This window comes from Talpa europaea, assembly GCF_964194135.1.
Source record: "Talpa europaea genome assembly, chromosome: 11".
Taxonomy (NCBI): Eukaryota; Metazoa; Chordata; class Mammalia; order Eulipotyphla; family Talpidae; genus Talpa; species Talpa europaea.
This window is the reverse complement of record NC_140078.1, coordinates 17,989,278-18,004,700: the sequence shown is the minus strand read 5'-3', so window position 1 is coordinate 18,004,700 and position 15,423 is coordinate 17,989,278. Positions and strand designations below refer to the sequence as shown.

The 15,423-nt window shown below is 46.7% G+C and overlaps 2 protein-coding genes across 2 annotated transcripts; one reads left to right on the top strand and one right to left on the bottom strand.

Moving 5' to 3' along the window:
- Positions 1 to 427: 427 nt before the first annotated feature.
- Positions 428 to 3,130, top strand: DEFB124 (defensin beta 124; the record flags this gene model as incomplete). The annotated part of the gene is made up of 2 exons (XM_084246653.1): positions 428 to 485; positions 2,973 to 3,130. The coding sequence occupies 2 exons, from the start codon at positions 428 to 430 to the stop codon at positions 3,128 to 3,130; spliced, it is 216 nt and encodes a 71-aa protein (XP_084102779.1).
- An 8,565-nt stretch (positions 3,131 to 11,695) lies between these two features.
- On the bottom strand, positions 11,696 to 15,025 carry LOC311180415 (beta-defensin 123-like; the record flags this gene model as incomplete). Its single annotated transcript, XM_084248237.1, has 2 exons — positions 11,696 to 11,841; positions 14,968 to 15,025. 2 exons carry the CDS (start codon positions 15,023 to 15,025, stop codon positions 11,696 to 11,698), a joined length of 204 nt encoding a protein of 67 aa, XP_084104363.1.
- Between the last annotated feature and the right edge of the window lie 398 nt (positions 15,026 to 15,423).

Genomic DNA, 15,423 nt, shown 5'->3' with positions numbered 1-15,423 from the left:
CAAGGGGACCGGTCATCTTTTCCTAGATGACAGCCTGGGGCTCAGAGAGGCCAAGGACTTATCCAAGGTGTCACTGTGATTAGAGGGAGATGCTGGCATTGACCCAGGTCTCCTTCCAGCCAAGGCTTTCCTACCCACTCCGATGGGGCAAATGTCCAGTTTCTGATTCTGGCACTGCTTCAGGAAATTTTGTCCCCAGCTTTAGAGCTCAGCAAGCTCCAGGGGGTATGGCTGACCAGTTCCCCACATATCTGGCTAAGATCCAGCTATATCCTTGGGAGCACAAGGCCTCAGACTTCCACTTAGGTTTCCTGCTGCCCACACTCCTGCCTTGATCTGCAACCCAATAAAGTCTGGACTGAGGGGCAGGGCTCAGCGAGCTCTTCTGTTGTTTTCTCCCCAGTGGTCTCCCAGGAGCCCCGCGGCCATGGCACCACTGCTTCTGCTCATTTTGGCTCTCTTGGTCCTGGGTCATGTGCCGCCAGGTAACATCACCTTTGTGTGTGTGTGTGTGTGCATGTATGTGTGCGTGAGTGTGTGTGTGTAGAGTAGGGAATAGGCCCCCAGGGTCTCAGATCTTAGGGGACAGAGGACACCTAGACCCCCCTCACTGTCTAGATTCTGGCTAATTCTGGCTCCACCATTAACGTGGTGGACAGGTTAGAGTGAGTTTGCTAAGTCAACCTGAACCACAGTTTCCTAACCTTTAAAATGGTGTCTACTCAACAAATATTCATTTGAAACATATTTATTGTGTGCCAGGCATTACTACAATTTCTGGGGATCTGGCAGTGAAAGAAAAGAAGGTCCTTGTTCTCATGGAGCTGATGTCTGTGGGGACAGAAAATAATCAAATAAGCACATGCTATGTCAGTGGTAATAAGAGCTAGTTAGTGGGGTATGTGCATGTGGGGGTGATGGGAGGGCTGATGAGGATGGTCCAGGAAGGCCTCAGATACTTTTTAAAAACATTCTTGTTTTTGAAAATTTCAAATGGACATGACAGTAAAGAGACTGATGTAAGGGACAAGATGAGTTTTAAAGATACTTTATACAGCGAGGAAGCATGAATTTTACAAAAGAGAGAAAAATAACACAATGATCTGACTTTTTGAAAATTTTAGAGTTTCAAACAAAAAAAGGCATGAAATACCCCATATATTTATCACCCAACCTCAACGATTATCAACTTAAATTAGCCCTAATTTATTACTCACCTGTTCCCTCCTTCCAGATTGAAATAAATCTCAGGTATGTTATAGTTTTGTATAAGGTAGGTTTTGAGCAAAAATCTGAATGCAGTGTGAATACAAGGGAGAGGCAGCAATAAGGACAGCGGCGGCAGGAGGGTGACGTGTGTCTGAGGAGTTGCAGGGGCCCGTGTGGCTGCCGTGGGGAGCACAAGGGGAGAGTGGGGGGAGATGAAGTCAAAGGCATGAGTAGGAGATCGCAGTTCATGTGGGAGAAAATACCATCTTCTCTATGTGGGGGTGAAGGGCAGGCTGAGATGTGATATGTTCAGAGCAGTTATTGGAGGAACTGGCCTGGCCTTGGGGTCAGGGTCTTGGGTTCTGTTCCAGACCCCCACTTACTGGTCAGGAAAGTGGGGCAGGTCCTTTTCCCTTCTTTATCTGTAAAATGAGAGGGTTGGCCTAGAATGAGCCCAGGTTGTTCCAGCCCTCCAAACCGTCGTTCCGATAACCTCGCTTTCCATTTATTGAATATTTACTAGTGCGAGGAACTGTGCTAAAATGATCAAATCTCCTACAACTGCCCTCTTAAAGAGAGTTGACAGATGAGGAGCTGAGGCCCAGGCCACTAAGCTGGCAAATGGCAGTGCTGGGATTTGGATCCAGGAGGCCTGAGCTGGTTTCACACCAATGCTACGAACCACTGTACCACCCAGAGAGCATGGGTTTTTGGCCACATGGAGACTTTGAGGTCATCTCTGTATCATTCTAAGACCTCCACCATGGTGAGATAGAAGGACGGGCTGGTATATGGGGCTGAATGACACCCTGGGTGGGCCCAAGGTGTCATGTGAGGATTCAAGGGGCCTCTTTAATCTAGAGAGAGGCAGGGAAGTCTTTCCCCTCCACTTCTCACATAGTCCTGACTTTTCCAAGTTGCTGGGTCATATTCTAGAAATAGTGCTGTGCTGGGCAGACCCACCTAAGGGGCCTTCCGTTCTTCTCACTTTGCACATCTGCCCTAGCTGGTTATAATAGCACAGACCACAGTTCAGTTCACGGTTTACTTGGGTGTTAACTGTCCTCCTTGCTGGAAGCTGACTTCTGGAAGGTGCTGGCATGGTGCCCAGGGTGCCATGAGTGAACACCTACAGAGGTTCCACCCCATGCTGGGCCATGGGCCCTTGGAGGAAGCATAGGGCAGATTCTTTCCCAATCTTACCTTTTCCACGTGCATGGTCAAAGACAGTCCTTCACTAAATCCCAGTGTTAAATAGGCCTCTCTGTGTGTGAAGTAGCTTGTATCAATGTGATTAGTGTGATTCAGGAGTCAGATTATCTGGGATTGAATCCTGGCTCTGCTCCTAAATGATTGTGTGACCTTGGGCAAAGTGGTTAATCTTTCTGTCCCTCAGTTTCCTTATCTGTATAACAAGGCTTGTAATATGATCACCTATAACCCCATGAATTTATTCTGAAAGGTACTTAGAGTGTCCCTGGGTATAGGCTCACCTGTCCTAGAAGTGAATCTCTCACTTGTAGCCCATGGTCTGACCTGTGACCTGTGGCCTAACTATGGTCAGTGGTCTAATCTGGGCCCTGTGGTCTACTCTCTCCTCTGTGTTTAAATCTGTGACCAGTGGTTTGAGCTGGGCCACATGGGTCCAACAAGGGAGACCAGAGACCCAACCTGTGACCTTTGATTTGTGGTCAAACCTGTGAACAGTGGTCTCACCCTCCACACAGGAGCTGCTTCGTGACTTGTGTTCTTCCTCTGAGCAGGGAGAAGTGAATTCAAACGATGCTGGAAGGGCCAAGGGGCCTGTAGAACTTACTGCTCGAAGATGGAAACCTACATGCACCTGTGCCCGGACAGCTCCCTGTGCTGTCTTCCCTATGCACTCAAGTCGCCCATGCCCTTCAAGGCTGAAAAGAAGTAGCTGCTTCCAGCGCTGGTGCCTAACTCTGCAATAAAACACATGCTGCCAGCCGTTCCTCTTGCTGCCTGCTCACTCTCCCCCCAACCTCTGGGACCTGGGGTGCGGTTGGGCTTGGTCCAGGATGTAGAAGGATAATTGGTGGAGGAAGGTGAGGTTCCTGGACAGAGTGGGCATTATTGACCTTTATAAATGCTTCCAGTCCTGCCTGTATCATCTTTTCTCTGTCAACTCAACCTCTGTAAGCCTCCTCAGTCTCCTCATGCATTTAATTATAATATCAGAAGTGTGACTTTATAGAAAGCATGCAAAAAGGCAGAGTTAATAAGAGTTAATAGTAATAAAAATGAGTTCATTGTAATGCAAATTTATAAATATAGAGTTAACAATGTGCTTCTGGTTCAGCTTGCTGTGGCAGATCTGTGTGGAAGGCAGGGCCTGCGGAGCATGAAAGGATTTGTCTGTGTTCCTTTATCTTCTATTTCAGCATTTTAAGAGCCTGCCCAGGTGAAAAGGACCAGAAAGATTTTATGAAAACAGTTTTCACGTGAGCAGGTTGGGGTCCTAGAGGGATAGACAGCCTCTTCCAGACTGGGGGGACAGCAAGGTGGGGCGGAGGGACAAGCAGAGGCAGGGTGTAGGTAGAAACCCTGCTAATTACCTTGTGTTAGGACTGTGTTTGAAGAAACAGGAAACTCAGCATGCAGGGACTTAATTCTCTGACAAAAAAATGTGGAGGTAGCCAGCCATTCCCAGGAACCTGTTGGGTCGTATTTGGTCACTGAAACTTTGGGCTTCTTGTCATTGTTTAAAGTGTTACAGGGCAGCCCCGATATAAAACGGGTTGCCTGACTGTGGGTCCTCACCCAAGCACTTATAAGGGACTTAATACTCCATTGCAGGCGCACACGAAAGGTTAGTAAAAGGTTTATTTACAAGGGAAGGGGAAATGAGGGAATGTACAACTCAGGGAGAAAAGAGGGAGATAAAGTCTTAAATGCGTCCTACCCGATCCGCCGACCTGGAATCCCAATGGCACTGAGAGCTGGCGGCGAGCCACGAGATGTGAAGCCAAGAGAAAGACCCCCAAGACCCACGTGTCTGGTTTTATACCAAACGCGGCTGCTTAACTCCACCCTCAGGTCCCAGCAACCCTCCCTTTGGTGGTGACGGGATTTGTCTTTTCCCAGTGTCCTGATGGCTTTGATCTGGGGTGGGGGTGGAGCCCACAAAGCCTGCGTGGAATTAGCTCAGGACAGCCTTTCCCCCTAACAATTCCCCCCTAACAAAAGCAGAAAGAGGGACAGGGAGGACTGGCATGGACTGGCGTGGACTGGTGTGGAATGGTGTGGACTGGTCTCTCTCTTTTACCAGAAAAGCAAAAACTTCCCCGGGAACCATCTCAACAGTCTGCTGCCTGCTTCTCACGGGCCACACCTGCCTCATGGCTACGCCTGACACGCCGGAGGCTGGGAAAGACAGTGTTGGGCTGCTTGAGCCTCTGCAGTCACCAAGCTTGGCAGAGAGGGAGTGGGGGAGACACTCAGTGTTGGTCACCTTGTCTCTGGGATTGACACCCGCAAGGGGCAGGTGCACAGGGCAAATCAAGGGGAATAGCAAGGCAGAGACGCTCTTGTCTGCTGTCTTTGGAGACTGGAGAAGTTGAAAGTCACCTTGGTGTAAGAAAATGGACTCTGCAATGCTAAGAATGGAGTGAGGACATTCTAAATACTTGACTAGAAGGAAGGCTGAGCCTGGGGCTGGAGCAGAGGCTTGGAGGCTACCTGCTGTGCTACATATTAACCCTTTAGTTTCCGAAGGTACAGGAGGTATAAGAGGACCTCATGTCTTCTTATGGCTGAGGCAGCTGGAGTGAAGGGGCTTGGGCGGCAGGTCTTTGCCAGCTGGCATAGAAACAGAATTATTGTGATAACAATATGGGCCACCTGCATGTTAGGTGGCATCTGCAACTGCCTTTAGATGCTGGGTGGTCCAGTGGGCCTGTTTTAGGATGCACCATGGTAGAGGTGGAGGTGGGTTGGGCCTCAAAAACAGACACTGTAAGAACCCCAGAGATGAGAAGAGAACCATGCAGAGCTGGAGAGCTGACATGAGGTGACAGGTGACACCAGCCTCAATGAGCCCCAGGGAGGCCAGTTCAGTTTCAGATGATCTCACATTGGATGTTTATAGTGACAGGTCCCAGTCACCCAGATCCCAGCAGAGGCCTGGGGGGTGATCAGCAGAAGGAGCGGGGGAACCTGAAAGCCTGAGAATCACACTAAAGAGACTGAGTATCTCCGAACTCAAGAAATCTCAAGAGATTATTTAGATTGTTGAATTAGACCAAGTTTTAGACTGAATTGAGCTAAATTTAGTTCTGCACTCTGACACGCCTCCTCCCAACCCCCACAACCCCATTGTTTCAGAGATGAGGAAACTCTGCTCTTTGCACAGTCCCAGATGGCCAGTGAGGGAGTCACTGCCTTGCTTCGGGGAAGACGGTGATGATTTCTGGGAGGGAGGAGTCAGACTCCAGTTCACAGCCCAGCTCTGCCATGTGCAGGCCACAGACGAGTGATTCAGCCTCACTTCCTATGTCTGATGTCGGGGTCCTTCTCTGCAAAAGGAGAAAAACTTCCCTGGTAGCTCTGGGGTCAGATGAGATAATCTGGCACTTTGTAAGGCTAAGTAAATGGAAACGCTTCAATTGCTATCACTTCCCAGAGGCCTACCCGAGACTCAGAAAAGACGCAAGGACAGCACAAAGAATTCCCGCAGCTCCTTCACCCATTTTCCCCAAATGGTAACCTTATAATCTACGCAGTACAATTCCAAAAGCCAGGACATCAATATTGACATAATTCTATTGTCTAATCTTCAGATCTTACACAGATTTGACCAGATAGTCTCGAGAAGTCCTTTATAGCAAGGGAAAATCTCTGGAGCTCATATTCAATGGTCACATTTCTTTGATTTCTTTTCATCTGGAACAATCCCTCAGCCTTTCATGGTGTTTTTGAAGAGCCCAGGCCAGTTTTTTCTGGACTGTTCCTCAGGTTGAGTCTGATCTTTCCTCATGACTGCACCCAGCTTATGCATTTCTTGGCAGGAATACCCCGGAAGCCAAGCTACCTGTTTGTTGTCGCCTGTTTCTCTCACTGCATCTCGTCACCGGCAGCCACTGGCCTGAGGGCTGGATGAAGACGGAACAGACTAGTTTTTGGAAACTATAACCTCACACGGGCTGCTTCCCACCCATGTCTCGACAGACCCTCAGCTCAGTCTTATCTCAGCCTCCTAACGCCTAAGGGTGTAGCTAACAAGTCCAGGAGACAAAAAACTTCCAAGGTGAAAGGTTCGAGAGACTTCCCAGTCCAGAGAGGGAAAGTGATTTGTCCAAGGTCACACATCTCCTGAGGCACAGAGCCAGAACTTGGACTTACTTCTTTGGATTTCAAGTCAGTCAAGGTTGTTTCTGACTAGAACAATAGCCACACATTTGTAGGATGGACCAGTATGGAGAGGAAGTTCTGGGAGGAAGGCAGTTCCCTGGCGCTAGTGGTGTGCAAGCTAGGCCAGGTGAGTGGGGGGACCTCAGAGATCAGATACTCCCCAGATACTTCCCACAGATTCAGTGGATGACTGAGTTAATGAGCATCTCAGTCAGCCTTTGCCAAATGCTAACCGCAGCGTGGACGCGGCCTCACAGCCTCTCCTTTTTTGTAAGGCAACGGAACATCTTAGCTGAGTGATTGTTCAGGGTATGAGCCCAGTAAACACTGGCGCTGGACTCCTTCCTGGTTCTCTGGTATTTGATTTTGCTTCTCAGACTTACCTGTATCTGCGCTTCTAAAGTTACATTTTCTTTCTAATTGCAAAATTAATGCATTTTTTGGGGGAGAAAACTTAGAAAACAGAAACAAAAGAAAACAAAAGCCATCATTATTCTCACAACACACAAATACCCACAAATAAAAAAAAAGTTAAATGTGACTTACAAGTAATATGACATATTTTCATTTCTGTATATCATGAACATTTCCATATGTGCTTGGACATTCCTTCAAAATAAGATTTTTAGCATGAAAGTAACTCCTAAAATTTCTTTAAAATTTTCCAATTTGTATTGCTTGAGTAATATGTTTAGAAAATATGTGGGAAAATAAAAGCCAGATAAGCTTAAAAATTTTCACCATTCTTTCATCGTCTCTGTTACCTTTTTGTATACCTGTTGTTAGGATGTGTACATATACGCATATATTATTATTTATGTAATAGACATGTATTTCTGTCCTGTATATATATATTTCCACATGCAGCAGAGTCTTCTATTATTGTAGAATTACAGTGGAGGTTAGAGGAATTTCTCATTCTCCTGCTCCGGTGGATAACCTTGGGCTTATAAGAAAGGAAAAGAACAAAAAAGGTTATGATAATTGTAGGGGGGGGGTTCAAGGTAAGATTTGGTGACTTCTCCCACACCACCCCACCTGGGTTTCTGATATCAGGGTGTTGACTGGAATTATCTATTGTGTCAGGGCTACATTTAAGCCTAAGGGCCATGCAACAGTTGTCGATTAATCTTGAAAATCAGAAAGTCACATTTCTGGAGACTGACAGCACAGCAAGTTTCCTTCATCAATAGATGATGCGCCAGAGGAACTGGTTGATTATGCTTTGGGGCTATCTTTGTGACAAATAAATATCTCTCTCCAGCAGAATCAAGCAATGATGTTCCAGGTGCTTCATTGCCAGGTGTGTTAGCTACTACGCAGGCACCAACAATGCCCGACTCCACCCACTCAGCAGTGACTCAAGATGGGATTCCTCTGGCTTATTTGGTCATATTTGTAATACATATATCTGACAAATGATTCATTTCCAGAATATATCAACATAAAGAATTCCTAAAATCAGTAAGAGGACAACCTAATATAGAGTGGGCAAATATTGATATTTTAGCAGCTATTTTACAGAAATAAAAGAAATCCAGGCTGGAGAGGATGTGGAGAAAGAGGGCCCTATTAAACTGTTGGTGGGAAAGTATGTTGACACAGCCATTTTGGAAAATGAACTGGATTTACCTTAAAAAACTAAAAATGGAAATACTGTATGCATGACTCAGAAATCCCACTCTTGGGCCCCTATCCAAAGAATGTGAAACCATGAACTGAAAAATTATATGCTCCACAATGTTTATTGCAGCATGATTTTCTTTTTTTATATCTAAAAAAAAATTTCCAATTTTTTATTTATATATATTTTACATCATTGTTCATTTTTAAACAATGTTTGCTCCCCCCACCCCCATGTCGTCCCCACAGAATTTCCTTCCCCATGCACCCATGCACCATCACCTCAGTCCCCTGTGCTCCTCCCTCCCTCCCTCTGATCCCTCTCCCTCCTCCTCCCCTGCAGGATGTCTCTGATTTATAAGTGTCTGATTTTGTTTTGTTGTGTTTTGTATTGTTATCATTTTTTACACTGATGTCTTATTTGTTTCCCCTATATTCCTGCTATAAGTGAAACCATCTGATATTTTGCTTTTTCCTTGTGACTTATTTCACTGAGCATAATTCCTTCTAGCTCCATCCTTGTTGCTGTGAATGGCATGAGTTTATCTTTTTTGATTGCTGCATAATATTCCATGGTGTGTATGTACCACATCTTCTTGATCCAATCATCTATTTTTGGGCATTTGGGTTGTTTCCAGGTTTTACCTATTATAAGTAGTGTTATTGCAGCATGATTTTCAATAGCTAGCACCTGGAAACAGCTTAAGTGCCCACTGATAGGAGACTGGATTAAGAAGATGGGATATCCACACAATGGAACACTACTCAGCCATAGAGAAAGACAAAACGTTGCCATTCACACAAGATGGAAGGAGTTCAAGGGAATTATGAGCAGTAAAGCAATCAAAATGACAAAGACAAATGTTGGATGTTTACATAGCAGATAATTTGACAAAGCAAAATCCTTTGAAACTCTAGTAGTCACTAATAAACAGAATGAAACTTCTGAGATTAACAGAGGAAACAGAAAGGGCCTCTGGGGTATAGGGATGGTGGTGGGAAATTGTTTTTTTAAATTATTTCAAGAAAAAAACACAATCTTAAACTTTAAGCAAATAAGATTGAGAAAAATATATAAATATCATATGAAAGTATAATATAAATCATTCAGAGCAGAGGGAAAATAAGACTCAAAAAAGTTATTTCTCTATCTCTTTTTTTTTTTTTGTCTGACCGCATGCAGTTGAGTTTGAGTTATCTGTGCTCCTGAAGCAGCTCCAGCCAGGGACAGGACGTCCATGGCGAGTCAATGGTACTCAAAAGGGAGATACTGCCCTCAAGTGGTTATTTTGGGAATTTGTTGGGAGCATTTTTTTGGTGGTGGTTTTTGTTTGTGAAAATGAATAGGACTCGTACTGGAACTTAGTTTGGAGATCTGGAAGGCTAAGTGTCTTGCAGTGTGTGACTGTCCTGGGAAATGAAGATTGACACATTTCCCAAACAAAATCCAACTGTTGTGCTCGATATTTATGTTGGCACGAAACACGTTTATTCCCTGAACCCAGGAGGTAAGGCTATTTTGTTAGTAATTTTTGCACATTGAATTTTCCTGGAATGAAACTACTGTGAAAATCAAGGTCTGATTATATTTTGTTTTGGCAAGAACTTTCCCAAGCTGTTCACCGTTTTGGAAATGCCACCTTCTCAGGATACAGATAGAAATGCTCTGGGTAGTTTTGAGATGGCACCAGATTTGACTATTTTATTAAGTCTTTAAGAGTATTTAACCACTGACATACATATTATTATAAAATAGTTTCTTTCCTCCTCCTTTATATTATAGTTAGGGCTTATTTTGATTTTTCTTGAAATTATGTAATTTAATGTGTTTGTGAATTTAATTTTAGGACAGAAAGGAAGAATTACACAATATTTATTATAGAGGGAGCATTCGGTTTAAAAGGGCCCAGTGAACGTCAAGTTCTCCCCAACAGATTAGTAGGACCAACAGATTAGAAGCGATGGAGAAAGGTTGTTCTCGTCCTCTGAGGTTTTTTTTTAAGATTTATTTATTTATGCATACGAGAGCTGGGGTGTAGGCCAGAGATGCGGGGGGTGAGAGGATTCACCAGAGACAGAGTGGGGAGCAGAACAGGCAGACTGACTGAAATACACTGCTGAGGGGACCAGTGGGCGAGACAGGAGAGGTCTGCTGCGCCATGTGGGTCAGCTTCCTGGCCGGGGATCGAACTCGTGCTGCAGAGGCTTCATAGTGCTGAGTCTTAACCCCTTGCACCACCAGGGAGGCCCAATCCTCTGAATTTCACCAAGAAGGCCCTATATTGGGCCTCCCTGGTGGTGCAGGTGTTAGTCTCAGTGCTGTCGGTCTGTCACCAGCCTCTGTGAATTGTGTGCACCTCTGGCCTACACCCCAGTTCTTATATGCATAAATAAATATAATAAATCTTTTTTTCTTTTCTTTTTTTTTTAAAGAAGGCCCTATATTTCACCGATGCTCACTTTCTTCAAAGCATAGGGGTTCAGCATTACATGGGGAGAAGAGCAGACTCTTGCCCCTATAGAAGTTTATGGAAGCCTGCATGGAGATGTGAGCAAACCGGCCCAGGCATGGCGCGTCCATTTATATTCTCCGCCTTGACTGAAGGGACAATCACAGCCTTGACTGAAGGGACAGACACCCTCAGACCAGGAGACTCCCCTTTCTCTCCCCCAGGCACAAGTGATTGGACAGGAGGTGGGCACCTCCCAAGTTGAGTTAATCTCCGAGGCTGGCTGACCACCTGTGAAATGGATTAGCACAACATGATGCACTAGATCAACTAGATTTTCTATTTTAAGAATTTGAATTGGGGACCTCCCTGGTGGCGCAAGGGGTTAAGCACTGTACTATGAAGCAATCTGCAGCCTCTGCAGCATGAATTCGATCCCCGGCCAGCCAGGGAGCTACCCATATTGTGAGGCAGACTTCTCCTGTCTCGTCCGCTGCTCCCCTCAGCAGTGTGTTTCAGTCAGTCTGCCTGTTCTGCTCCCCACTCTGTCTCTGGTGAATCCTCTCACCCCCCGCATCTCTGACCTATACCCCAGCTCTTGTATGCACAAATAAATAAACTTAAAAAAAAAAAGAATTCAAATTAGGAAATGCAGAGAATAAAGCTGTTTTTAATTGGAGCTGAAGCTGAAAAGATGCCTTATTAAAAGTCAAGGTTGAAGCCTCTGGTTGGGAGTGGGGGTGGGTTGGGGGGAGGTTTCCTCCCCATGTAGAAAAAAAAAAAAAGTCAAGGTTGAAGAGAGAATGGACAGGGTGGCTGGTGGGAGGAGGGGTGGAGTCAAATTTGAGGAAGCAGAAGCAAGGGGGAAATAGCTTGACTTTAGGGACCACCAGAACGGACCTCCTGAGAGCCACTGGGGGAGACTGAGAGGCAAACACAGGGTTGGCTCAGCGGCCGTTTATTGATACAGCTCAGGAATCTACTGGGGTCAACCTCAGGGTAGCGCCAGCGGCATTTTCATGGCTTGAGGCTCCAAGGACTTAAAAAGTCCATGGATTTTCTTTTGGCTGGTACTTGGGCTTCACACAGCACAATTTATTATTCGTGCAGTAAACATAGACCCTCTCCCTCTTGAAGCATCTCTGGCGGCATTTGCCATGAAGATTCCAGCATTTTTGGGTGCCACCTGACACAAAAAGGAAAGAAGAATAGGGACACTGTCAGATCTAAGAGGAGACACAGGTTTGGGTGGGAAAAGATGCAAAAGGATTAAAACAGATGGGGTGGGGTGGGGGGGTGGGGGGTGGGGTAGAGGTGGGTGGGGGGTTCTCCGCTTCCCTGGCCTTCAACCCAGCCCTCCTTTCTCTTTTTTTCCTTCTTTACTTTTGAAAAATAATTGTGTCATAATGACTAGTTTAAACATTTTTAGGTGTGCAGTTGAAGGGTATTAAGTACATCCACAGTGTTGTGCAACCATCATCACCATCCAATTCCAGAACACTTTAATCATCCCAAAATGAACTGCTGCACCCACTAGAAATTCTCATTTTCCAGACTTTTGCTGGTGAGGATAATGTAGTCTATGCAGAAATCATAGTACAATGCTGTATATCAATGTTTCCCCTAACAAATTTTTAAATAAATAAATACAGTCACATGTGGTTGGTGTTACCATAGAAAAAAAATTCTCAACTTTTTCTGCCCCAGCCCTGCGCCACTATAAATGGGCCCTCCTCTCCATTAATTTGCCTGTTCTGGATACATATGCTGAAGGAATCATGTAATATGTGGCCTTTTGTGTCTGACTTCTTTCACTTAGCATAATGTTCTCCAGGTTCAGCCATACTGGTTCATCCTTTTTTACTTTGGCTAACATTGTCTGTTCATAATTTTATTTTTGTTTGTTTTGTTTTCATCAATGCCTGAGGGAAGTGGTTGAACATCTCCCTCTTCTCTCTCACAGCATAAAATATACCCAGAAGGGGCCTCCCTGGTGGCGCAAGGGGTTAAGCACCACACTATGAAGCAATCTGCAGCCTCTGCAGCACAAGTTCGATTCCTAGCCAGCCAGGGAGCTACTCACATGGCGCAGCGGACCTCTCCTGACTTGCCCACTGCTCCCCTAAGCAGTGTATTGCAGTTGGTCTGCCTGTTCTGTTCCCCACTCTGTCTCTGGTGAATCTTCTCACCCTCTGCATCTCTGGCCTGTACCCCAGCTCTTGTATACATAAGTAAATGAATCTTTAAAAAATATATATATATATATATATATATATATATATATATATATATACCCAGAAGGCTCCCAAGTTCTATTGCATCTCTGGTGGAGACAGGGAACCAGACACAAGCAGAAAGCCTGAAGGACCTGCCAAGGGTAGACCCTGTGCAGAAGCAGTGGGGTGTGAATGGCCTAAACTAAGGGTGCAGATGGACTATTTGGCTGAGATGAAACCTCAGAGTCAGTGGGGCTCTTGACAGGACCAGGAGATGTCTTCAGTCATGGGGTCCAGGTGCCAGCAGGACACTCACTCACCACACACAAAGAGGGGCTCCTCTCAGAAGTCAGTGAAGGTCTAGTCCAGGACCCTTCCCAAATTCCACATGCTCCTGCCACAGGGCCTTTGCACTGGATGTTCCCTTCAGCTTGAATGTTTCCCCCACAAATCCACTTGGTTGACCCACATAACCCTCAGGTCACAGTGAGTCATTCCATTTGCACCCCTTAAAGTGGCAAATCCAGCTCCCCTAATATTTGCTATGCCATTTCCTGTAATTCTGCTCATTTTACACATCACCTGACATTCCATATGTGACATTTATTTTCTTAGTCTCTCAGTACAATGTAAATTTGGTCTACCTCACCTGCCACAATGCCTGGAACTTGAAACTGTTCAAGCCTATTATTGAATGAGCCAATTAATTAATTAGTGATATATCAAGTTACTTTCCCCTAAACCCAGAAACTATCCTGGGAAGAGGGAAAGCAGAAGGGAGAAGCTCTGAAAGACTGTGTGTTCATGCAAAAGAGACTGAATTAACTGTTTTAACCAGTAAAGATGACCATATTAACGCAGAGTTGCGGCACAGCCCCCTTCCCCTCCTCCCTTGTCCCCAAACTGCCCATCAGCAGAATGCAGGGTCCTGGGAAAATTCAGATGAATCATAGCAAAGAAAGAAGCTACATTCTTTCACACACCAACATTTCAGTGTGTTCAAAGTTGTTCCCTCAACCCCACACTACACACAGCAGCTCTTTGAGAAATGAGGAATTTGAACCCCAGCAGCTGATTGCTTGTTTGGGGGTAGGGGGTGTCTGCAGAATTAGAAAATGGCGGGGATGTTTTTAATCCAGGTTGGGGGCTTTCCTCTCTGCCCCCAGTGAGTGGTGTTTCAGGCACTGGCCACAGGCACACAGGAACACCGGGGTCAGCTTGCTTAAGGAAATTTGCACTGTCCAGAACCCCGCCCGGAAAGGTTAGAGGAAAGCCTTGGGGTGGCCAGGAGCTTCAGCCAGGTGAGCAGGAGGAGCCAGGTATCTCGGGCTGGCTTGGAACATGGCTCCTTCACCCGGCATTCAAGGTCCATCAATCAACACCTGGCCCTTGAGTGCGTCCACGCCTAACCTGCTCCTCCGTTTTGTGCCAGTTCCTTGAGGAGACCAAGCTCTCGCCCACATCTGGACCTTTGCACAAGCTGATCTCTGCCGGGAACTCCCTTTCCTACCTTTGCATCTTCTCTTTCCCCTTCTGATCTCTACATTCACACTCAGCGCTTCAGTCCCTCCCAGGAGCGCCCCAGGCCCCTGGCTCCCCCATCACAGCTCATGTCACTCTGGGTTGTAAATGCCTTTAATGTCTCCCCTGGTGAGCTCCCCCAGGCCCATGCCACTCATGCCTGCTGTCCTAGCTCCCAACAGAGAAGACAGCGATTGCAACATCCTGTGACTATGACCTTTCTCTCTTGTTAAGGAGGTTGCCATCTTTACGAAGCCTAGATTATTCCGGGGACTACTCTGTGGAAGGGTCACTATTGATGACTGTTCCTCCTTCTCTCGCCCACCCCTCCACTCTCTCCCCACTAGACCACCTATACATGCCCCCAGGAGCGCCAGATGGGGCGGCTGAGAGAGAAGCTCCGGATGTTGCAGTGGGTGTCTCAGATCTGGCACCTGCTGCGGGTGCAGGCGCCTCTTCCACCGGCTCTGAACTTCTGGGGCCTGGGCAGCCTGTCCTCCCCTCTCCCCCCACAATATTCCGTGCTGGGTCTCCTTCTCCAGCCCCTGCCCCTTCCATGAAGATGTCCAGGTTACCTGGCGTGATCTGGGACAAGAGCAGCAGAGCAGCCAAAGTCAACAAGAGGAGCTTCATGGCGGGAAGAGGCCCAGGGTGGAGCTGCGCGTCCAGCGGTCGGGAGGCGAATGGGGGAGAGTTCTGGCTTCCCGGGCTCACGCTCCCGTTGGCCAGCCAGGAGAGATGGCACCCACGTGTGCACTCCGCTGCCAACGGGTACTGCCCCCGCGCCTGCTGAGCCCGCAGTGTGCACCACACGTGTCCTCATCCCGCTCAGCAGGGAGCAATCAGGCCACCAGGTCCTTCATCCTCAGAACAAGTCCTCCCCCAGCTCTGAGCCCCGGAACCAGAGGGCCACAAGGGGGTGCCACGCACACGGAGCCCTGGTGGCCCGAGAAGACTTCACAGAGTGATACCGAGCCCTATTTGGAGGAATAAAGCCCCAAAACTGCAGGCAGATGAGCCAAAGGTGTTCC